Source organism: Bos indicus, chromosome 5 (genome assembly GCF_029378745.1).
Source record: "Bos indicus isolate NIAB-ARS_2022 breed Sahiwal x Tharparkar chromosome 5, NIAB-ARS_B.indTharparkar_mat_pri_1.0, whole genome shotgun sequence".
NCBI lineage: Eukaryota > Metazoa > Chordata > Mammalia > Artiodactyla > Bovidae > Bos > Bos indicus.
In genome coordinates, this window is record NC_091764.1 from 42752365 (window position 1) to 42776440 (window position 24076).

Here is a 24076-nt window from a genome sequence, read left to right on the forward strand (position 1 = left end):
ACTTGAAGCATTTAAATAATATTAGAAGAAGACATAGAGCTTCCTCATGGAACTATGTTTTTATATCCTAGAGACTAGGGCATATACTAAATTTTAGGAAAAAACATTTCTGGAAGGGAGTGTTCTTTTGGTAACAAGCTCTTTTACTGAGAGGGAGGGCCTTTTGGTAAATCATGGTAATCATGGGAGGGCCCATGATTGTTTAAAATTTTTATATATATATAATTCAATTAAAATTTATAATTGTTATCTTTTAGAAACAATGGCTCAGTGGGTAAAGAATCTGCCTGCAATGCAGGAGACTCGGTATACATGAGTCTCCACCCCTGAATCAGGAAAATCACCTGCAAAAGGAAATGGCAATTCACTCTAATATTTTCGCCTGGGAAATCCCATGGACAGAGGAATCTGGAGGGCTCCTCCTTGGGGCTGCCAAGAGTCAGACACGACTAATAATGCAGCACGCACACATTATTTTACTTTTTATGATTCATTTACTGGTCTGAAGATGAACTTTTTTTTTAATCAAATTGATTATTTGGTATCAGGATACAAAACAAGTGTGTGCACATATAAATATATGCATACATAATATAACACGTGTTGTAAGAACATAACTAAGACACAAACTGAATTTTGCAAAATTAGCTTTATGTTAATATATATAGACAGAGCCACAATGGAATTTTCAAAACACTAATATACCTTGCTAATAAGACATGAGTGAGTGCCTGTTATACCTGGAAGGTTATCCTAATGCACCTCAGTTGCCGCATCTTGGGAAGGCTGTGTTTGTTCACCAGGAAGATTCAGTGTTGGTACTGTGGGTGCTTCTAACTGGAGATTAGTGCCATGGTGACTTCACGGGTTAGCATTAACAGTAGTGAGTAGTATTACAGAACAACTGGAAGAATTGTTTTAATGTTAAACTCCTTCCATCCAAGGATAGCACTTCTGAAAATCCTCCTTTAAGTTCCCAAAGAGTCCTAGATTGTTCTTATGGAAAAACTAATCTCTTTAGAGAAAAATCAGTGCCATGTGAAATCTAACTGAATTGAGGCTCGCTTTAAAGAATGTACTGTACTCTCTTATAAAGTACATTTCTAATCTGGTTGTAGACCTGTAATACAAGAACCACCTTCATTTTCTGATGAGAAAACAGGCTCAGAGAGGTTGAGGACCGTAACTCAAGTTCCGATAGACGGGGTGTGGTGGGTGTTAAAGATACAATCTAGGTCTCTAATCTCTTAAACCACTGCTTTTTTTTTTTTTTTTAAAGCATGTTTCTTTCCTTTCTCAGTTCTACTAATTGGCATTTTCTAAGTAAACTTTTACTGGTACTTATGTATTTTTAACTTTTCCTGAGAGGCATTTACAAATCAAATGAGAACCTTGTCATAGCTCATGTAGAAATTCCCAAGGGACTTCCTTGATGTTATGTATTTGCATCTCCTTTCTAGAGAAGAAAGTGCTGGCAATCTTTGAAAAACAACAATTGTCCTTTTACAAAATAATCAGATAACAAAGTTGCCCTTTTTTGATTGTTCACTTTTTCAGGTCTCTTTGGTGACCACTGTTTCATCCTTTGTTCCTTTCCCAAGTCACTGACACTGATTTAAACAGCTGCAATCCATAGGACTTACTCTGAGAGGGTGTATGTGAGGCCATTCTACCTTATGCATCCAGAGTTACCAAAGTTGAATTTGAAATAATGAATCATAATGTACATAATCATAATATCACATTGTGATTTTACATATTTTCTCTTTCCTTTGTTATGCATCTCTTCAGAGATTATCAGGGTCATATCCAGAATGAAATTTCAATTGTGGAATTTTATGACCATCAAAATTGGTTATTGTCCTGTAAATGTCATTCTATGATAAACGTACTTTTATTTTAAATGCAGTTAAGTATCTTCGACAAGCTAGTCACTATTCTGTGAGGGAGCTCTGTCCCTTAGAAATTGAAAAAATTGTCACTGAGCTCTCAGTGAAGATGAGGAATCCTATTACTCATCTCATATCTACTTTCTTTTTCATTCCTTACAAGAAGTTTTTTCAGTCCTTCTCAGTTCTCCTGGAATCTCCAATCTTTGCTCTCTTATCCTCTTCTCTGTTATGAGATAGCTTCATCTCCTTCACGGAGAAAATAGAAACTGTCAGAAGAAAAGTAGCTCAACTTCCAAAATCCATTAACATCCTTCATCTTCCTGCCTCTCCTGTATCCCCATATTATAATGGAAGAAATACCTCCCTCCAATCCAAGGCTCATCCTTCTGACTACTCTGGATCCCAACTCCTCCAGTCTTCTGGGGAGGCTCAGTCTATTGATTATTCCATCTGTTTTTTCTTTTAGTGGTATTTCCAACCACTCCTTCTCAACTAGCTCTTTCCCTTTATGGATTAAATGTACTCAGACCTCTCCTATAGTGAAAAAAAAAAAAAAAAAAATCCCTCAACCCTACTTTCCCTTCCTGTTAATACACTGCTACTCTCTTATCACACTGAAGTTTGTTGTAAGAGTTGTTATACATATTATTTCTCATTTATCTCCCACTTGATCCTCAATCCAATTACATCTAGCTTTCTTCCCCGTCAACTCTGAAATTACTTTCTGTACATTTATCAATCATTTGTGAATGAGATAGATAAACATTTAGTGATGAGAAAAGATGTTTTGATACAGTATTGAGTGAAAAGGTAGCTTACAAAGCATAATATAGCATAATCTATTGCCTTTATTTGGAATATAGTGCAATGAATTTTAACTTATCTATAGATTCATGTAATCATATCGTATACAGAAAAGTTCAGTCACTCCAAAGAACTCCTTCATTCTACTCCCCCTGCTTCTCAACTGATAACCTAATAATCATTGATCTAGTTTTTTCTTTTCAGTATTAGTTTTTGCTTTTCAAGAATGTTCTATAAATGGACTTTCTGCAAGTGTCTTCCTTTCCTCAGCCTAATGCCTTTGAGAGTAATCCAAATTGTTTTGCAGATCAATACTTCATTTTTTTAAAATTGATGAGCGATGTTCCATTGTATAGATGTATCAGTTTGCTTTCCATTCATCAATCGAAGGACATTTGAGTTTATTCCACTTTAGAGCAATTATGCATAAAGTTGCTGCAAAAGTTTGTTTACTATCTGAGTATCATTAGTATTTTTGATTTTAGCAATTCTAAGAGGTATGTAGTGTTATCATATCACAGTTTTAATATGCATTTCATTACTGGGGTAATATTCATGTGCCTCTTTGCCATTCATGTATCTTTGATTTTGTGTCTGTTCAAATCTTTAGCCTAGTTTTAAATTGGTTTGTTTTGTTTTCCTACTGTTCAATTTCTTGAGTTCTTTATTTTTTCTTATTACAAGTCCCTTGTTGGATATGTGATTTGCAATTACTTTTTGCCACTCTTTAGCTTGCTGTTTCATTCTCTTAACAGTGTCTTAAACAGAGCAAAAGTTTTTCTGTTTCAATCCAGTCCAATTGATCAATTCTTTTTCTCTTATGGATTGTGATTTTGGTGACATCTTTAAGAATTTTCTGCCTAACCCTAGTTATAAAGATTTTCTCCTGTATTTTCTTCTAGAAGTTTTATAGTTGTATATTATATATTTGGATCTGTGAACTTTATTAAGATCATTTCTATGAAGTTTGTATAGAGATTCATTTTGTTACAAATGGATGTCTGATTGTTCCAATATGATTTTGAGAAAAACTATCCTTTATTGTTTTTACATCTTTATAAAAAAATCAAATGGTGACATTTTCTCTGGATCTGTTTTAATTAATTAATTAATTAATTTTAATTGGAGACTAATTACTTTACAGGTTTTTGCCATGCATCAATCTGTTTTTGAACTCTGTTTTGTCTCATTATCTACCCCTTTCTTTGCTAATACTCCACTATATTGATTACTGTAGCTTTATCGCAAGTCCTAGGAGAGTAGTATTCTGTCACCGTTATTCTTCATTTAAAATTGTTTATTCTACTTTAGAATCAATCTATTATATGTGTAGAATTTTGCTTGAATTTTTATTGTCATTGGGGATAATGAAATCTTCATTATATAAAGACTTCCAATTCATGAACACAGTATGTCTATTCAGTTCTTCTTGTTTTACTTTCTCAGTGTTTTGTAATTTTCAGTATATATATTTTGTACATATTTTGTTAGAATTATACCTGAGTATTTTATTTTTTGTAACTGTTGTAAATATTTTTTAAAATTCAGTTTTCAGTTGTACATTGCTAGCTTGTAGAAATGCCATTGATTTCATAGGTTAATATTACAGTCTATTCACTTGCTAAACTCACCTGTTGTATCAAAATTTTGATGAGTTCCTTAGGATTTTATACATAGACAATCATCCTTTCCACAAATAGAACAATTTTATTTTTTCTTCTCCACTATGTGTGCCTTTTACTTCTTTTCTTTGTTTACTGGCAATAAATACGACTTTCATTCAGTAGAGTGTTGAATAAGAGTGATGAGTGTCATTGTCTTGTTCTCTATTCTTAAGAGAAGGAAGATAAACCTATTGTTAGCTGTCAGTTTTTGTGTAGGTGTTTTTTACAAGTTTGAAGAGGTTCCCTTCTATTTCTGGTTTGCTTTTATTTTTTCACTGTAAGTTGATATGAATTTTGTCAAATGCTCTTTCTGCATCACGTGGTATGATAATATGATTTTCCTTCATTAGACTGTCAATATGATGGATTAAGTTGATTGCTTTTTAAATATTAAAGCAGCCTTACATTCCCAGGATAAGCCTTACTTGGTTATGTATTATCTTTTATATTTCTGCATTCAATTTGCTAATATGCTTTTGAGGATTTTTACATATATATTCACAAGCAATATTTGGTCTTTAGTTTTCTTTTTTAGTAGGGTCTCTCTCTGGTTTTGTTATCAGAGTAATTTTGGCCTCATAAAGTGCTTTGAGGAATGTTCCTTTTTCTTCTATTTTCTGGGAGAGGTTATGTATAAATGAAGTTAATTTTGTCTTTAAGTGTTTCAATTTGCCAGTGAAACCATTTGATCTTGAAGATTTCTTTTCCATAAGAAAACTTAAGTAGAAATTCAATTTCTTTTATAATTTTAGGACAATTTAGGTAACATATTTCATCTTGTGTGAGTTCCATTATTTTCTAGGGTTTCAATTGGTCATTTCATCTAAGTTGTTAAATGTAGATGCAAAGAGTTGTACACATTTATTTTCTCATTATCCTTTTCATGTCTGCTGGGTATATAGTGATATTCTTTCTTTCATCTGATGTTGGCAATCTGTGTCTTCTCTGTTTGTCAGTCTTGCTAGAAATTTATCAATTTATTGATGTTTTCAAAGAATAAACTTTTGTTTCATTGATTTTGTTTATTGTTTCCTATTTTCAATATAATTATTTCTCATTTTAACTTCTTAATTTATTTTCCTCTACATTCTTTACATTTATTTTGCTCTTTTTTTTTTCTGGTTTCCTAAAGTAGAGGCTTAGATTATTGATTTGAGACCTCTCTTCTTTTCTAATACAAACATTTATGCTGTAAGCTTTCCTCTAGGCACTGCTTCAACTGCATCTCACAAAGTATGGTGTTGTATTTTCTCCTGGAGCTATCCTTGTCTATACTCTGGTGTACACTGTGGGTTGGCTAGAGAATACTGGAGGCAGGGAGAAATGGTAAACTTACTGCTGGTGTTGTGCAATTTTGAATTCTGTTCTTCATCCCTAATCGCTCTGCTACTGTTTACTTCCCAGAGTCCTCAGAAAGCTGTTTTATGCATTTTGTTTAGATTTTATAGCTCTGTTTATTATAGTTAACAAGGCAGAGTGAGTCTTACCCAGACTCAGAATCTTCCTTAACCTTTTAAGTCCTTAAAAATTACTTTATTTTTGTTTAAAGACTCAACAGTGGAAGATGGTTAGCTTTGTATTTCTAATGCTATACCCAGAGCTTTTCCATGTTGAGTCTGATGCTCTGAATATCCAGGGTCAGCTGTCCATTGATGAATTTTAGGTCAGTAAATCCTATGCAAGTGTTCAGAGTTGTTTCAACTCTCAGACTGTCAGTGACACTGGACACTGCCAATCACAGACTCCTTGGTACACTCTTTCCACGACTTCCATACTTCCACAATCTCTAATTTTTCTTCTTCTCCCGCCAAACATTCCTTTAATGTGGCTTCTTCTGGATCTTTGCTGTAGACTCATAGTTTTTCTCATTCCACAAGGCAGACTCATCATTCTGGCACTCACTTTTCCTTGAGTATGCTTATGGTTTTTCAGTATTTATCTTTAGTCCAGCACTTTCTCCTGGGTTCCATATAAATGTAATTTCTTTCTAGATGTTTCTGTTTCTATATATTGTAGGCACTACAGAATCACATTTCCCTGTCTCAATAAAGGACACCCCTATACATTGAATTGCCAACTAGAAATAGAAATATTCTTAAATATCCACTGTTAGTTCCTTCCTATAACATTAACTCAATTACTGAATTTATTCCTTTTTATTTTTGCATCAATCCCCATATCTTAAGGCTTCCGGAATTCACCTCTGCTTTGTCTTCCTACTGCCTGCCACCTTGTCTGGGCTATTCTACTGTCTTCTAAAATATTTTACCCAGTTCATTTGCACTTACTTTTGCTTCCTCCCAGTCCATTTTATTGTACAGCCAGAGTGATCTCTGAGAAATATAAATTTTACATTATCACTTTGCTCTCTCAATTTTATAAAATGTTCAATTGCCTAATGTTTCATTTCTTAAATGCTATTAAAGGTATTTTACAATGTACCGTGTTATCCTCAAAAATCACTCAGTCTCTTGGCATTAGTTTCCTATCACTGCATAACAAACTGCTATAAAATTTAGCAAATTAAAACAATACATATTTAGTATTTCTTAGTTTCTGTGAGGCAGAAATTTGGCCATGGCTTACTGGAGACTTCCGCTTCAAGGTCTCTCATTAGGCTTCAGTTAAAGTGTTGGCCTGAGCTAGGCTCCTAGGTGAAGGCTCACCTGAGGACAGATTTGCTTCCAAGCTTATTTACATGATTGCTGACAGGATTCAGTTCCTTAATTGTTGTTGCAACTGAGAGCCTCAGTTCTTCCTTGGATTTTGGCTAGAAGCCTCCTTCTTCACGTGGACCTCTCCAACAACTTGCTTCATCAAAGTCAAAAGGAGTCTCCTGGCAGCACAGAAGTCATCTTTTTTTAGCCGAATCACAGAAAGGACATCCCATCACAGGCGAGGTCTCACTCACTCTTAATGAGCATGAATGCCAGTAGGTATGGGTCTTAGAGTCCCAAAGGAACCTTCTTTTTCTAATTTCCTCTCTTAATTTCTCTGTGCTGCTTTCTGAATTATTACCTAAACTTTTCCAACTTACCAATTCTCTATTCAGTGGTGTCTAGTCTACTGTTTAACCCACATATTGCATTTCTTCAGTTACGATATTTTTCATTTCTATGATTTGCACTTGAATTGAAACATGCCAATTCTCTTTTCCTCAAATCCTTTATTCTTGTTTTCTTTTCTATTTGGATGTTTTAATTAACTTATTTTGAAGCCCCCTTCAATTTTCTCTTTCGTATTTTTTTCTTGGTTAAGAATCTACCCACTTCTCCATCTTCTGACCATCTGTCATGGCAGTAATCCCTATGTGCTTTGTAATTTTTTTATGTCTATAAGTATGTCTTCAGTGGGACTTACCTTACTTGGAAACACATGGAAATTCCATTTATATTCAAGTTTCTAGAGACATCACTGTAAGATTGATTTTTCAGTTGCTCCTAAGACCTTATAATACATACAGGTTCTAAAACATTTTCTTTCTTAATCTTCTAGGAACTACTCTTCCTTAGTTTTCCTCCTTCTTTACTACCATTCCTTCTCATTTGTCATTATTGGCTCTATTTCATTCAGCTTCTTGACTCTAAATATTGTAATTCTACCATGAGCTCTATCCTATATACTCTTCTCTTTTCAAGGAATCTTCAGTCACTTGGCTTTAAATTTTATCCATACTGGATGATTCACAAATCTGTCTCTCTCCAACCATGAAGTATATACTTATTAAATTTCTAATTCAACATCTCCACTTTGATCTTTAATAGGCATCTGAGTCTTAAAATTTCCGAAATGTTTACCTGAATATATTCATAATGTTGAAGTGAAGAGGTAACATTTGAAGACAAAAAAATAAAACTTATCCCAAAGTTAGGACCACTAACTCAGTGGTCCTCAACTTCAGAGTTGGGATGTGAGAAAATTTTGATTAGAAATCCAGATTTGTAAGCTACCTTTGCAAAGAGTCTGCTATGGTATTTCTCAGCTAAGATATGGGGATCTGAGTCTTAATATCCCAGGTAATTTTGATGCAGGGATCTAAGCACAACACTTTGAAAAACTTTTTCTTTCCTAATGTCTTTGGTAGGGTTCCTAATAGTGATGCCAACTTGGTTCTCATTACTCAGGGACAAGGCAGGACTGAGTCTTTTCACATATACAACTGGATGGGGCTGGAAATTCTAGTTGTGTTTCAATTGCACTTAAAATTAGATTTTTTTCATCTTTCTCTGTAGGCCTATTTTCGTACAAGAGACCTTATTAGTTGGACTCACCTTTTCTATTTTTGGAGGATTGATATCACATGTTGTATGTTTAGCCACCCAGTCATGTCCAACTCTTTGCGACCCTTTGCACCATAGCCTGCCAGGCTCCTCTGTCCATGGGATTTTTCAGGCAAGAATGCTGGAGTGGGTTGCCATTTCCTTCTCAAGATTGAACCTGCATCTCCTGTGTCTTGTGCATTGCAGGTGGATTCTTTACCCACTGAGTCATTGGGGAAGCCTGATATCATATAAAAAGAAAGATTGAAGATAAATGTCTCAGGTCTTCATTAATTTTTCCCCTTCTCATAAATCCGTGTTTTCTGGTCTTCTGAGCTACTTCGTTTTCTTAGTGAAACTCTTTGCCATCCCCTACCATGTTTTTTTTTTTTTTCCTTTTTCCTCTTCTCAAATCTTGCAAGGACTTCCAGTCTTTTTTGCATGTTAATTTTTTAATTAACATGCCTATTTCTATAGCACTATCTTGTCAGATAGGGTTATAATCCCTCTTTTTGGTAGGAGAACCAATCCCTCAGGTGAGAAATGTAAATTCATTCAAGTGTGCAATATGCATTTCTGAAACAAGGGACCATCTTTAAGTGAAGCATGTTTACAAAGTCAGCTAAGATAAAAATAGTATCTCCATTCTGTTTCTTAACCTTAAGGTGACCACTCCGTTGTTGCTCTTTACAATGTCAGACTCAGTCCTCTAAGAGGGGAGGGAGGAAACTGTTCACCTATAGTATAGAAATACTGTGGGACAGTGGCCCCAGCCTTTTTGGCGCCAGGGATCAGTTTCGTGGAAGAGAGTTTTTCCATGGACAGGCCTGACAGGGGATGGTTTGGGGATGATTCAAGTGCATTACAGTTATTGTGTACTTTATTTCTATTATTGTTACATCAGCTCTACTTTATATCATCAGATATTAGACCCTGGAGGCTGGGGGCCCCTACTGTAGGACACTACAATATAATTTATTAAATCACTTTTAGTAAAATTTAAACAAACATTTGTGGTCAGAAAGTTAATATATCTCTAAAACATTTTATCACCATTCTCCATTAATAAAACACAGCAAGAATATTAACAGTGGAGGACCATATTCATTTATATATGTTCCTAATGACAGTGTCATTTCCAAATCTGAGGAATTCCTACTTCATTCAGAGAAACAAAGTTTATAGTTATTTCAAGGTCACACTATCTAATCATCATTGTTGGTGAATGGTTACAGTAAATTGATTTCTTTTTCTAAAAAGTTACAGTCTATTCAGCATACTGAGGATTGAAGACATGAGGACTAGTTTCTATTACTGTCTCAGAATTCACATAGAATTTAATTGTGATTGGAATGATCTAAAAGCCTAAAGGCACTGGGACCCAATGGTCTCCAAACAATTACATTATGGTGAATGCAGTTGAGCTTACTGAAAAAAAATAACCTGTCTTCTTATCCCTAAGTGAGAGTTGAGACCATATTGGTAAGATAACATTACTGAAAGTGCTGTAAATATATGCTGGTCACAGAGGCTTGATGGGGGGGAAAGCTATAAAAACTAGAAATTTCTCTACTATAAATATTTGGTAAGAATTCAAGGCACCCCAAAATTCTTATAAAAAGAGGGAAGTCATCTTCTGGGGAGAGCATTTTTACAGCTTATTGTTGCCATAGGCATCCTGAGGGAAAATCTGTGGTGCCTAGGTTGCCAGGTACAACGTGGATGGCATTATTATGTTGTGATCTGTTCAATCAGCTTGTCGTCTTATATAGAAGACCTTATTTGCTTTTCTAATTGGCATGTGACCTAGTGATACTCTTTAGACTTACATGTATATGTTATCTGTTTCCTTCTGTGGCCAATGATAAAAAGAATAAAAGAGCTATTCAAGTCAATGGATATTTACCTAACAGACAAAATAAAAGAGAATGTATTACTTTATCGGGATGGCTAAGTAAGAAGGGGAGAATGGATATTATACAACTGGGAGTTGCTACCACAATGAGTATACTCAGCCTTCTGCCCTTAGTCAGCTTCAAATAGTATAGAAGTATTAAAAATTACACATAATTGATTATAAAATATCAGCAGGATAAAAGAAGTATGAAATAAGAATTGTATGAAATGCTATTGATTAAAGGGAGGAAAGCTTGAATATGATATAAAGGGTTGTCATTTGAGGAATAGGTAGGACATCCAGGAAGAGTTGATCAACAAGGTGTTAGAGCCATGCATTTAGATAAAGGAGGAAATTCCTGACTAAAAGATGCATTAGAATATCTGAAATATAGGACTTTTTCAAACTATACCCACTTCTGTGTACCCAAAATCTCTGACATGCCTCCATGCCACCAAGTGTGTTCTCTTTATTGGGGATAATGGAGTAGGGATGAAAATGGAGAGTAACTGATCTAAATCCTTCACAAGTCTTAAAGCTTTCTAAGAACAGGTAATTCTCTTTATCAGATAATCTATTCAGCTCAGTGAAGAAGGTCTTTGATTTTTGCTTCTTCTTCTTCCCCCTTTCAGGATGCCTTGCAAAAAATAATGATCACTTCTTGGCAATTCGTCAGAAGAAGAGTGGGAAGCCAGCATTCATTTATCACCACTCACAAGACATTGAGAAGAGCCTGGATATAGCTCCACAAAAGATACACAAACATAACTACCATTCCTCTTCTGAAGCTCAAATAGGCAGACACCACCAAATTGTTAATTCAGCATTTCCTAAACCCGCATATGACCCATCTCTCAATCTGTTGGCCATGGCTGGTCAAGACCTTGAAGTGGAAAACCGCCCAGTCCCAGCAGCAAATGTGATTGTGGTGGTAAGTATTGCATTTAACTGATGCTGATGCTTTCCTCTGTGGTTGATGCTTTCAAACAAATGAAACCTAATGGTGACAAGTTATCACTGGATCTCAATGACTATTTACCATAGCATTTCTTATTCTCTGGTGTTTCCTTTTTGTTAATTGATTATTATCTGTTGGCTTCCTCTTGAATGTAGGCCCATAAAATAAGAAACTCTGTCTGTATCTTCTCTGCACAGCCCAATGCAAGGTGCACAGTAGGTGCTTAATAATTTGAACAAAAAATTGTATCAGGAAGTCTTTACTTATGTTGATTCATATCCTGCAGTTTTGGATCATATCCTGCGCTTAGCCTCCTGCCTTCTGTGGTAATTTGCTCTAAGTAGATTGGCTTGAGTCTCAGTTTATATATATAAATTGTTGTTGTTGCTTAGTTGTTAAGTCATGTCCGACTCTTTTGCGACCCCATGGACTGTAGCCCACCATGCTCCTCTGTCCATAGGATTTTCCAGGCAATACTGGAGTGGGTTGCTGTTTCCTTCTCCAGGGGGTCTTCCCAACTTAGGGATCAAATCTGCATCTCATGCATTGGTAGGTGGATTCCACCACTGAGCCACCAGGAAAGCCCATATATATACATAGTATTTATTAAAGATAACCTGGTCACTTGATTCAAATGGTAAGAAATGAAGGGACCCTGAAAGGGAAGAAGTGATGATGAAGGAGGGGAATTCTCTAACTGGAGTAGATAAAGTGGTTGGGAAGTAATTGATGGATAATATTCCTAATATCAGTGAACAAGCATCACCTTTTATTAATCAAGGTGATGTAGTGGGTCCATTGTTTGCATTCTTAGGATTTGTAACCTAGACCAGAGGGTCCCAATTTCTGAAAGTATCATAAACTTATGCTAAGGTTGACAGAGCATTTGGACTACAGTCCCTCTCAAATTTAAAATTACTATAGGAGGATTCACATTAAAACTACAAAGCAGTAGCTAAATGAGTGTTGATCACATTTCTGTCTCCAAATATAACCAAGTATGTTGACTTTTAAGATGATTCAATGAAACCATGTTTGCATTTTGGCAACCTCTCTATAAGCCTAATGTAATGAAAATTAATAACCTTTTTTTCCTTTTCTTTACTTTTTTATCTACCACATATATGACAACTAAGTATGGAGAATCAAAGATCCATTCATTGATGTTTTCAACTAGCATGCACTTAATATTTATTATGATCCAGCCATCATTTCGAGTATCTAGAAATACCCATCATTTGAGGTATCTACAAATGAAATGGAGTCTTTTGTTTTGGTTGGGAAATGTCTGGGAGGAATGTTGGTAACCAAAAAAAATCATAAATTGAGAACATAATATGAGCTTTTGTTAAGGAAAAATATGTGGGTCATTTTGCTGCTTGAAAAACTCAGACAAATTTTCTGCATTTACATGAGTAACAGATGTTCTGAAGGTAAAAGCCATGCACTGTGTCTATTGAGTGAAGACAAATGATATTAATGTTGCTGTATCTCTACATGATTGTGCTAATGCTTGGACTCAAGAGAGATATTTCCTCTAGTGACCATCATACACTCATTGTTATCAACTCTTAAAGTCATTATGAATTACAGATCAAGAGGTTTGTTCTATCTTCTGATGTCATGTACTGTCGAGTTAATTTAATATTATGGAGGATAAAAGGCATCAATGAGGAATTCTGGCAGGTCATTTCACTTTTAGTCCATCTGTGGTTTAGAGATTCATGAAGAAGCTGTGCTTTTTCTTTGGGGTGATGATGACATGGAGGCAATAGGCAATTTTGCTGCATTAGCCTTCACTAACCTCTCTTGGTCTAGACTCTAACCATTCTGTGGCTCTGATAGCTGGCAACAACAATTACTAGTGCTAATGTTTCCTGTAATCCGCTTACATTACTTATGCACATGATGATTTACTAGGAAAACCAGGGAAGTTGGGTTATTTTTACATAAATCAATAATTTTCAGCTTGCTCAAAAAGCAGAGTGTCAACATTTAATCAACTATCAGCTGGTTTGATGGTTCATTCTATACAGAAAGGAGAGTTAGGAATGGAACATACGTAGTGAAAGGGAGATATTTCAGCTGCTAAATGACTTTGGTATAGTAATTGGTATGTGTTTGCACATGTGTGTGTGTGTATGTGTATACCAAAGTGATACCAAAGAAATATTTTGTGGCTTAATTTATACCAAAATGAGTAGTATCAATAAGTATTCATTTCCTGAATTGGGGAAAATTATTGCAGTCTTTTTCAGCCAGGGTAAAAAACCTACTCCCAACTTCCAAAATATACATGTAAATAACTTTTAAGACTTCCTAGCTTAGAGGAGAGATCACTTGTTTCTTTCTCTCTCACTTATTCCTGATGTCTTTAAGACCATGAATTTTAAAATAAAAAATTTAACAAGGACTTGAAAGTTGCATGTATCCTTCTTATTTTCCTGATTCCTGTTGTTGGCACAAAGCATTTCAGAAAACATTTGTCCCCAAATGATTTTTTTTCCTTTTTTTCTTTCCTTTATAATCAGGAAAATCTGTAGTTTATTTATTCCAGGGAGAGGACAGCACAATTAAAATGTTTATCCTAAAGCATGCTAACTATGTTCCAGAAGCTCAATTAAGAAGCTGTTCTGATTTTTGTACAAAGAAGAAATATGAATATCCTCAAGGTCAAGGCTGTGGTAGGAGTTAAAAAAAAAAATGGCTCTAGCCAAACATGTGCTGAGAATTCCATCAATATACATCAGGTCACAAGGCTACCATGTTAAGAAAGAGGGAAGTCAGGGTGTGAGGGAAAATGGAAGCGTAGAAGACAATGCAAGCTTTTCCAGTTCAGCAAGTTCAGCGTAGATTGCTGAGTGAAGAAGGCTTTAGCTTGGGCAAAATATGAGAAGACTGGGGAATAGGAAGGTTTTGGAATATAAAGGGTGAGGATTATATAGTAAGATTATAGCTTACTCCACAGAATGGATTTGAGAGAAGGAAAAGGGATAGGAGGAGGAGGAAGAGAAGGGGATGAAGAAGGAAAGGGAAGGAGAGAGGACAGGAGAGGAAGGAGGGGAGAAAAGAAGGGAAGAAAGGAGGGGAGGGAGGGAAAGGAGAAGGAGAAGAAAGGAGAAGATATAGCAGCAGTTCTTAGGGCAGTGGGAAGACTTTTGTGAGCACATAAGACCATGGAGAGTCTCCAGGAGCCCAAGATGGTCTCTGTGGGATTCCTAGAATCCCAAAGCTTCTTGTCTCACTCACCACTCACCCAGACCATTACCCAGACTATCAACTAAATTAAGTTACTTACTTACTTCATCCGTGAACGGTTTGTGGCCAGCTAATAAAATAAGGCACATTATCTCAAACTAAAACCATATGCCTCACCTGTAGAACATCCCTAAAAACCCACCATCTGTTTACAAGAGGGGAGGTTACCTGAAAAAACATTGGGACACTATTAACAAGTAAAGGCAGAATAGATGCCAGAGAGCAGCTAAATGTATGCAAAAGCAGAAGATCTGGACTTCAGTTTTTATTAAGACATGATAGTGCCTTCAAGAAATAATGAGGATATGACAGCTTACAACTTGTCCTCAAGAATATGATTCTTGTACCAAAAAATATATGACTAAAGTCATACTGACAGTAGCCCAAACAAGCAGCAAATACACTCTGATATAGGATAAAATTAAATAAAGGTGCTTGGGCTATGTCCTAACACTCAGACTTTTTGCCTGTGAGGACTATGATTTAGCGCAATCTTTTGGACCCAGGATATTTTATCCCAAGAAAGTTCTGAACTTATGAAAACCACTCTAGCCTGTATACTTCTTGGTGCATGTATGCATGCTTGGTCTCTCAGTAGTGTCCAAGTCTTTTGCGACCCTATGAACTGTAGCCTGTCAGGCTCCTCTCTCCATGGAATTCTCCAGGCAAGAGTACTGGAGTGGGTTGCCATTTCCTCCACCAGGGAATCTTCCTAACCCAGGGATCAAACCCATGTCTCTTGGGTCTCTGGGGTTGGCAGTTAGATTCCTTACCACTAGCACCATCTGAGAAGCCCATACTTCTTGATGTTGCTACTGCTGCTGCTAAGTCGCTTCAGTCATGTCCGACTCTGTGCGACCCCATAGACAGCAGCCCCCCAGGCTCCTCCGTCCCTGGGATTCTCCAGGCAAGAACACTGGAGTGGGTTGCCATTTCCTTCTCCATACTTCTTGATGGTGACTGCTTATATGGTGGGGACCAAGGTGGCTGCATTCATGCGTAGGCTAAGTGATTGCAGACAGTGGAGTGATGGTCATTGTGGGCAAGCTCACGGAAGGTGGGAAGCAAATGCAGGCTTTGAGAAAATTACGAATTATTGTGTGTCAAGCATATTCAGGATCTGACAGTAAGTACCAAGTCCAAAATATTAAATAGATGCAAGAAATAAGCCTAATGCAATGTAATGTCTTCCAATGCAGTCCTGAGAACTAGTCCCAAGTTCCTAAAGAAGATGAATATAAAAAACCTCAAAGAAAAATCTCTACCATTGTTTTTTTTTTTTTTTTTCTAATTTTATTTTATTTTTAAACTTTACATAATTGTATTAGTTTTGCCAAATATCAAAATGAATCCACCACAGGTATACATGTGTTCCCCATCCCGAACCCTCCTCCCTCCTCCCTCCCCATACCATCCCTCTGGGACGTCCCAGTGCACCAGCCCCAAGCATCCAGCATCGTGCATCGAACCTGGACTGGCAACTCGTTTCCTACATGATATTTTACATGTTTCGTTGCCATTCTCCCAAATCTTCCCACCCTCTCCCTCTCCCACAGAGTCCATAAGACTGTTCTATACATCAGTGTCTCTTTTGCTGTTTCATATACAGAGTTATTGTTACCATTGTTTTTTAATGTTGAGCTTTTGTTACTTTATTTTTAATTGAGGGATAATTGCATTACAATACTATGTTGGTTTCTGCCATACATCAACATTAATCAGCCATAGATATACATATGTCCCCTCCATCTTGAGCCTCCCTCCCACCTCCCACCCTATCCCACTCTTCTAGTTTGTTACAGAGCCCTGGTTTGAGTTCCTTGAGTCATACAGCATATTTTTACCAACTTTCTATTTTATATATGGTAGTGCTGTGTTGTGCTGTGTGTGCTCAGTGGTGTCCAAGTCTTTGCACCCCATGGACTGTAACTCACCAGGCTCCTTTGTCCATGGAATTTTTCAGGCAAGAATACTGGAGTGGGTTGCCATTTCCTTCTCCAGGTGATCTTCCCAGACAAGGGATCGAACCCATGTCTCCTACATTTCCTGCATTGGCCAGCAGATTCTTTACCAATGAGCCACTGGGAAGGCCAAAATGTAAATACATATAGTTAATATAGTATGTTTTATATTATGTGACTTTTAATGAAATAAATTTTTTTTAAAAAATGGGTTGCTAGGTCTTATCCGCCTTTTAATGGATAAAACTACAGAGGGCTTGAAATCAATGGAGACTGTTTTGGAGCTTGGGTGCCACAATCTTCAAAGCAAAACTGGAGTATCTTTTTATTACGCTATTGCTTATTACGTACTTCTACCTGTAAACTTCTGGGAACATGACATATAAACTTCAGGAAAGGTAGCTGTGTGCTAAAACCATATTACTGCAGAAATTGCATCATATATTGTAAAAGGGAAAGAAACTGTGTCAATAAAGAATCTTTGAGCCTTAAAAAAACCCTCATGATTGGTGGCAATTTACAGACAAAAAAATCAAAACACTAAATCAATGTTTCTCCAAGTTATACAATAACTAAAAGGTGCTACAGGCAAAATTCAAATTTGTCTGACTTTAAAACTCAAACATTTTCATTTTTAACAGAAGTTATTTGGTTTGCTTACTCCTTGGAAGGAAAGTTATGACCAACCTAGATAGCATATTCAAAAGCAGAGACATTACTCTGCCAACAAAGGTTCATCTAGTCAAGGCTATGGTTTTTCCTGTGGTCATGTATGGATGTGAGAGTTGGACTGTGAAGAAGGCTGAGCACTGAAGAATTGATGCTTTTGAACTGTGGTGTTGGAGAAGACTCTTGAGAGTCCCTTGGACCACAAGGAGATCCAACCAGTCCATTCTGAAGGAGATCTGCCCTGGGATTTCTTTGGAAGGAATGATGCTAAAGCTGAAACTCCAGTACTTTGGCCACCTCATGCGAAGAGTTGACTCATTGGAAAAGACTCTGATGCTGGGAGGGATTGGGGACAGGAGGAGAAGGGGACGACAGAGGATGAGATGGCTGGATGGCATCACTGACTCGATGGATGTGAGTCTCAGTGAACTCCGGGAGTTGGTGATGGACAGGGAGGCCTGGCGTGCTGTGATTCATGGGGTCTCAAAGAGTCGGACACGACTGAGCGACTGATCTGATCTGATCTGATTTGGTTTGCTTTGGGAAAGTACTGTAAATTTTCCTAACAGAGATTGTGACTTTATGAATTACATTTTATGTAAGCTAATGATAATGTTAATTTTTCTACTCCGAAAATACATTCATTGATAGCTAGATGTTCATGTTGGAGCCAGAGGTTAAAAGGTAAAAGATCCACTCCACAGATAATAATATAAAATGAATTATAATGTGACATTAGATTTTAAGAAAGTTTAGTAAAAGAAATTCTGCAGTCTACTTCAGATATTTAGTTAACTTTTTATTCTTTTCTGAAACAAAAGCCTTCATATTAAACTATAAGATCTTCTTACATAATCACCTTTCTTTTAAAATCCCAAACATTTGCATTTTGGAAAGCTTTGTGCCTAGATTTTCCAGATATTATTGTACCCCTGCAAAATCATCTTGAAGTAGAAATTCCATTCTCAAGGTTGGCACCCTGACAGTCACAGCTGTCACCATCTGTTGCTTTTCTCCATTTCTAGCTACTAAAGCAGCAAGGAGAATGCTGGAACACACTTTGGAAATGATAGAGGTCAAGCTTAGGCAACGTCTATGTGAAGTTTCAACACTGGGCCACTCAGTACATCTGTTTGTTTTGGATCATTTAGACCCAACATTAGAATGATGGGAAGTCTTACAGGAAGTGATTTAATTATCATACTAATTGGACATTGGATATTTAGTAATGTTTTTGTTTTAACTCCAGAAGTAATGTATTTTCATAGTGTTTCAAAATATTTAGAAATATAGAGAAGGAAAAAAGAGGAAGTAAAAATAATCCTTAGCAGATAACAGTGTTGTCTTGATATATGTATCTATCTATATGATCTTTTCAATATATATGGATATATATCTTTTTTATCAAATATGCAATCAAGATTGAGGGCAGAAAGAGAAGGGGACGACAGAGGATGAGATAGATAGATGGCATCACTGACTCAATGGACGTGAGTCTGAGTGAACTCCAGGAGTTGGTGATGGACAGGGAAGTCTGGCGTGCTGTGATTCATGGGGTCACAAAGAGTTGGACACGACTGAGCGACTGAACTGAACCGAACTGAAGATTTTGTCAAATTTTTTTGCTTAGTTTATATTGCATAAACTATGAAATTCCATCGTATATCTTCATATTATTAACTATACAGCATTATTTTGTTGTTGTTGTTGTTCAGTCACTCAGTTATGTCTGACTCTTCGCAACTCCATGGACTGCAGCACGCCAGGCTTCCCTGTCATTCATTATCTCCCAGAGCTTACTCAACCTCTTGTCCATTGGGTTGATTATGCCATCCAATCATCTCATCCTCTGTTGTCCCCTTCTCTTCCTGCCCTCAATCTTTCCCAGCATCCGGGCCTGCTAAAAATTCCATTGTGTAATAGATTTCACAGTTTTTATGTATTGATGTATATCCCCAATACATTCAGTAAGTTAAGACAAAAGGAGAGATAAATGTTGAGTATATCAAATATAGTACTTGTTTCCATTGCAACTGCCTCCTTAATAATCTTGAGAGAATTTTCAGAGTTTATCTTAAGGGAAACTGCTTTCTTTATGAACTCTATATGTAATTGTAATATAGGATCGATTTTTTTCCACTTGGCCAAATTATGTGTTCCATAGACCTTAAATCTTAAGCAAGGGAAATATTTAAAGCAGTCAATGAAGTTAGCAGGACAAAAAAAAAGGATCTCCTGTTAAGAGCATATTAAAAAATATTCTGTTTCAGGAGTTTTCATTGAGGAAGATGGAAAGTGCTGAGTCTCATTGTGTTGAAACCTAAAAACTCTTTTCGTCAGTCCAAAATTTTCAGTAATGTAAAAACAAATAGAATCTGCAGATGAACAAAGAGATTTATATTTTCTTTTGAGCAAATATTTACTTGTCAGGTCTCTCTCTAAGAATTGCCCTTTGGTTTTCCAGTTGTTAAGAACTGTGCTCTTGCACTCTCTGGGAGTGACTTAGTCCTTTTTTCTATCTTTCTTTGTTTCTCTCTAATTATAAATGCCTATATATCATGCTTATTTGTGTGTTTGTTTTGTTTGTTTTACTGTACAATGCTTTATTTAAAATCTAACTGCTGATAGATAATTCAACTGGGCTTTCTGGGCATCTGGCCTTGCCAGTGAATAATGAGATTGGCCCCATTTAGCAAATGAGTTAGTTCTTTGACCATGATCCCTGTAACTCAGACGGTAGAAGCAATTTGTTCCTTTCTCTTGTTTTAAGAAAACATAAGAGTTAAAAGTCTCTGGAAGGTTGTCTCCTTGAGCAACATTATGAAGCTTACTCATTGGTAACTCTTATCTTTAACAACTGAGCACAGCACAGCTGCTGCTTCATTCTGTGGGTGACCACATGGCCACCAGGGAATCAGTGGTCATTGTCCCCTGCCCTTTGATCCATTCCCCCCTCCCCACAAACCACATGTTTTCATGAACCAGGACTGAAATGAAAAATCCCACTTTTTTTTTAGATTTTTTTTTAATGTGGACCATTTCCAAAGTTTTTATTGAATTTGTTACAATATTGCTTCTGTTGCTTATGTTCTGGTTTTTTGGCCAAGAGGCATGTGTAATCCTAGCTCCCCAACCAAGGATTGAACCCCCCCAACACACATACCTCACACTGGAAGGCAAAGTCTTAACCACTAGACCGCTAGGAAAGTGTCGTAAATCCCACTTTTAACATCAAAATGCAAAGGAAAAAAATCTTTCTCTGTTACTCCTCTACTCTTCACATTCTCAGTACTCTGATTATGATATTTCTGGCCACCAAAACTGAGAAGAGGGCAGGTTTTCCACACCAAGCAATTCTGCAACACCAGCTGGGTGTCCTCCAGTTTAATTCAATTCAGACACTCTGTACTTGGAGAGAGCATCAGATCCCACAGGCTAAGGGCTTAGTCCTATAAAAGTTCAGGTGCCAATCACAAATCCAGGTTGTTACCTGTGTTTTGATCAACTGTCTGTGAATTTTCCTTTGAACCCTTTATTGGGTCTGATCAGTTTGCTGGAGTGGCTCATAGAGCTCCGTATGACATTTTACTTAGCAGATTACCAGTTTATTATAAAAAGATATAACTTGCGAAAAGGCAACTGGAAAGATACAAAGGGCAAGGTATGTGGGAAGAAATGCAGAGCTTCCCTGCCCTCTCTGGGTGCACTGTTCTCCAAGCACCAATCTCTCTGAACACTTTTCTTTGGGGTTTCTATAGAGACTTACGTAAGCATGACTGACTAATTCATTGGTCATGGGTAATTGATTGAACCTCCTAGCCTCTCTCCCTACCCCAGAGGTTTGGGAATTGGACTGAAAGTTCTATCCTTCTCTCCCTGAGGTTATTTCTTCTGGAACCTGCCTTCATCTTTGGAGGGATGGGTGGTCTAAAAGTAACCTCACTAATGTAAACCCAGGTGTGGTTTATATGAATAACAAAATATACACATTTCACATTTATAACTTGAGTTAGTTCAGGAACTGGAGACAAAACTAAATAGTGTAACAAAAGACGTTTCTGCTGCTCTTATATAGGGAACTGTAAGGGTGCCAGGAACTGTGGATGAAGACCAAATTACTTTTTCTTATTATAAATCACAATGTCACATCACCTTAGCCATTTATCATTGCACTTTCATCTTGTGCTTTATACATTTTTCCAGATTTTCTTTTTGAAGAGTGAAAGTACAACCCAGCCAGTATTCATATCCCAAGTTGTTCTTTCCTTACCTATCTGCTGTATTTGGACCATATGAATCCAGAAAAATAAACCAAGAGGAAATCATCAGCTTTACATCTTTCAATTTAGCCTGTGTTTTCATATAATTTAGTCATTTAACTGAAACAGTAAGTTAGCAACAGAAACTTCAGTGAAATAAGAAGAAAAAGACCCACTTTTGAGGGCTAGGACAGATGTTCACAGTTCCTAAGACTGCAGGAAAGACGTGTTTGTGAGATTTGTCTGCCCTTTTTTTTCTGGAAATGGCAGTCATACGATACAAATTCCAAGAAAGCTGGAGAGAACACTGAGATATACATCAAGATAATCATGGCTAAGAGTCTTAATCCCAGATTTCCTGGATTGCATTTATGAATGTCATTCAATTATTTTGAATATCTTGGGGTTCTGTATGTTTGTGTGTCTGTAGTTCAAAAAGGCCTCTGATTTTCTCATGCTTTCATTATTGACCTAGGGAAGCTGCACGGTTTAAGAATTTGTCTATTTTTCCTGCCTGAAAGCATGGCAACTAGAATTAAGTCTTTAACCAGAACAAGTTATTATAACATGTTGGTTTATTGTGCTTTAACCCATCAAGTTGCTTAGAGCTGGTCTGTATTTTAAATAGAAAGTATTGAGCAACAAATGGCAAAATTTGTATGAAATGGGCCTCTGTGCAGATTCTTTGAATTTAGACTTTTAGAAATCAGCGGTCTTTGTTTTATGGGCAAATAAATGTTTCAAAATTTCTTCATGTATGACAGGTGATGGTATCATCTTTGTACTTAAATGTAATTTTTAAAATTATAAGATCAAATTAATTAAATCAAATCTATAATAAGCTGGATTATGAAAAACAGCCAGTTACAGAAAGCGATATATTTCTCATAACTATTATAGTATAGGTAAGTCATGGAGACAAGAGAAGAGTAGGCAGTATCTGGAAGGAAATGAGAATAAGCAGGGGTAACTGGATCCTCAGACATGCAAAAGGTTTGAATGAACACCTAATGCTTGCTCCTTGAAATATTCATTCATTCAAAAAAATCACTGAGTGCCTCCTATGTCCTAGGCAGGAAAGTAGGCTCTGGAAATGCAAGAGTTGACAAGGTAAACAGTATCATTACAGCTGTGTAGCTCGCATTCTGATATGAGAAAAACAATAAAAACCAGTGAGCAATTGAACATATTTCAGATGGTGATAAATGCAGTGAATAAAACAAAATGAAGTTATGTGGCAGGGAGAGAGTGGTGGAACTAGACTGGACTGGACATTTAGGGGTTCTAGTGTATATCCAGAAATACTTAGGGATTGGATCAAAGTATAGCTCCCAAATGGAAGCTGCATGTTAGAAGCATAACTTTGGAGTCAGCAGAATGGGGTTGGAATCCCAAATTAGGTACTTATTAATTGTATTTCCTTTGGTGACTAAACATCTCTGTATTTCACTTTCCTCATCCGTAAAAAATCGATACTAACAATACCCATCTTATGGAATTCATGTGGGAATTGAATGAGATAAAACATTCAAAGCACTTTGCATCATGTCTAACACATAGTAAGATGCTTCATTCACCTAGAGCCAGACATCTTGGAGTGTGAAGTCAAGCGGGCCTTAGGAAGCATCAGTACAAACAAAGCTAGTATAAGTGATGGAATTCCAGCTAAGCTATTTCAAATCCTAAAAGATGATGCTGTTAAGGTGCTGCACTCAATATGCCAGCAAATATGGAAAACTCAGCAGTGGACACAAGATCGGAAAAGGTATTTGGGATTTCATTCCAATCCCAAAGAAGGGCAATGCCAAAGAATGTTCAAACTACCACACAATTCTACTCATTTCACATGCTAGCAGAGTAATGCTCAAAATTCTCCAAGTGAGGCTTGAACAGTGCGTGTGAACCAAGAACTTCCAGATGTTCAAGCTGGATTTAGAAAGGGCAGAGGAACCAGAGATCAATTGCCAACATCTGTTGGATCATAGAAAAAGCAAGAGAATTCCAGAAAAAACACCTACTTCTGTTTCATTGACTACACCAAAGCCTTGACTGTGTGGATTATAAGAAACTGTAGAAAATCCTTAGAGAGATGGGAAGAACAGACCACTTTACCAATCTCCTGCAAAACCTGTATGCAGGTCAAGAAGCAACAGTTAATACTGGACATGGAACAACAGACTGGTTCCAAATTGGGGAAAGAAGTATGTCAAGACTGTATATTGTCACCCTGCTTATTTAACTGTTATGTAGAATACATCATGCGAGATGCCAGGGTGGATGAAGCATAAATTGGAATCAAGATTGCCAGGAGAAATACCAGTACTCTCAGATATATAGATGACACAATCCTTATGGCAGAAAGCGAAGAGGAACTAGAGCCTCTTGATGAAGGTGAAAGAGAAGAGTGAAAAAGCTGGCTTAAAACTCAACATTCAAAGATCATGGCATCTGGTCC

The 24076-nt window shown here is 36.7% G+C and overlaps 1 protein-coding gene across 3 annotated transcripts in view; it reads left to right on the forward strand.

Moving 5' to 3' along the window:
- PTPRR (protein tyrosine phosphatase receptor type R) overlaps positions 1-24076 on the forward strand; it is a 274630-nt gene that overhangs the window by 14560 nt on the left and 235994 nt on the right. For 2 of the 3 annotated variants that reach the window (XM_070789282.1, XM_019960806.2), the window contains exon 2: positions 11149-11447. In XM_070789282.1, the coding sequence (XP_070645383.1) occupies positions 11149-11447 (299 nt within the window). Of the gene's footprint in view, positions 1-11148; positions 11448-24076 lie in introns of those variants that run through there. The other variant, XM_070789283.1, reaches the window with a different exon arrangement.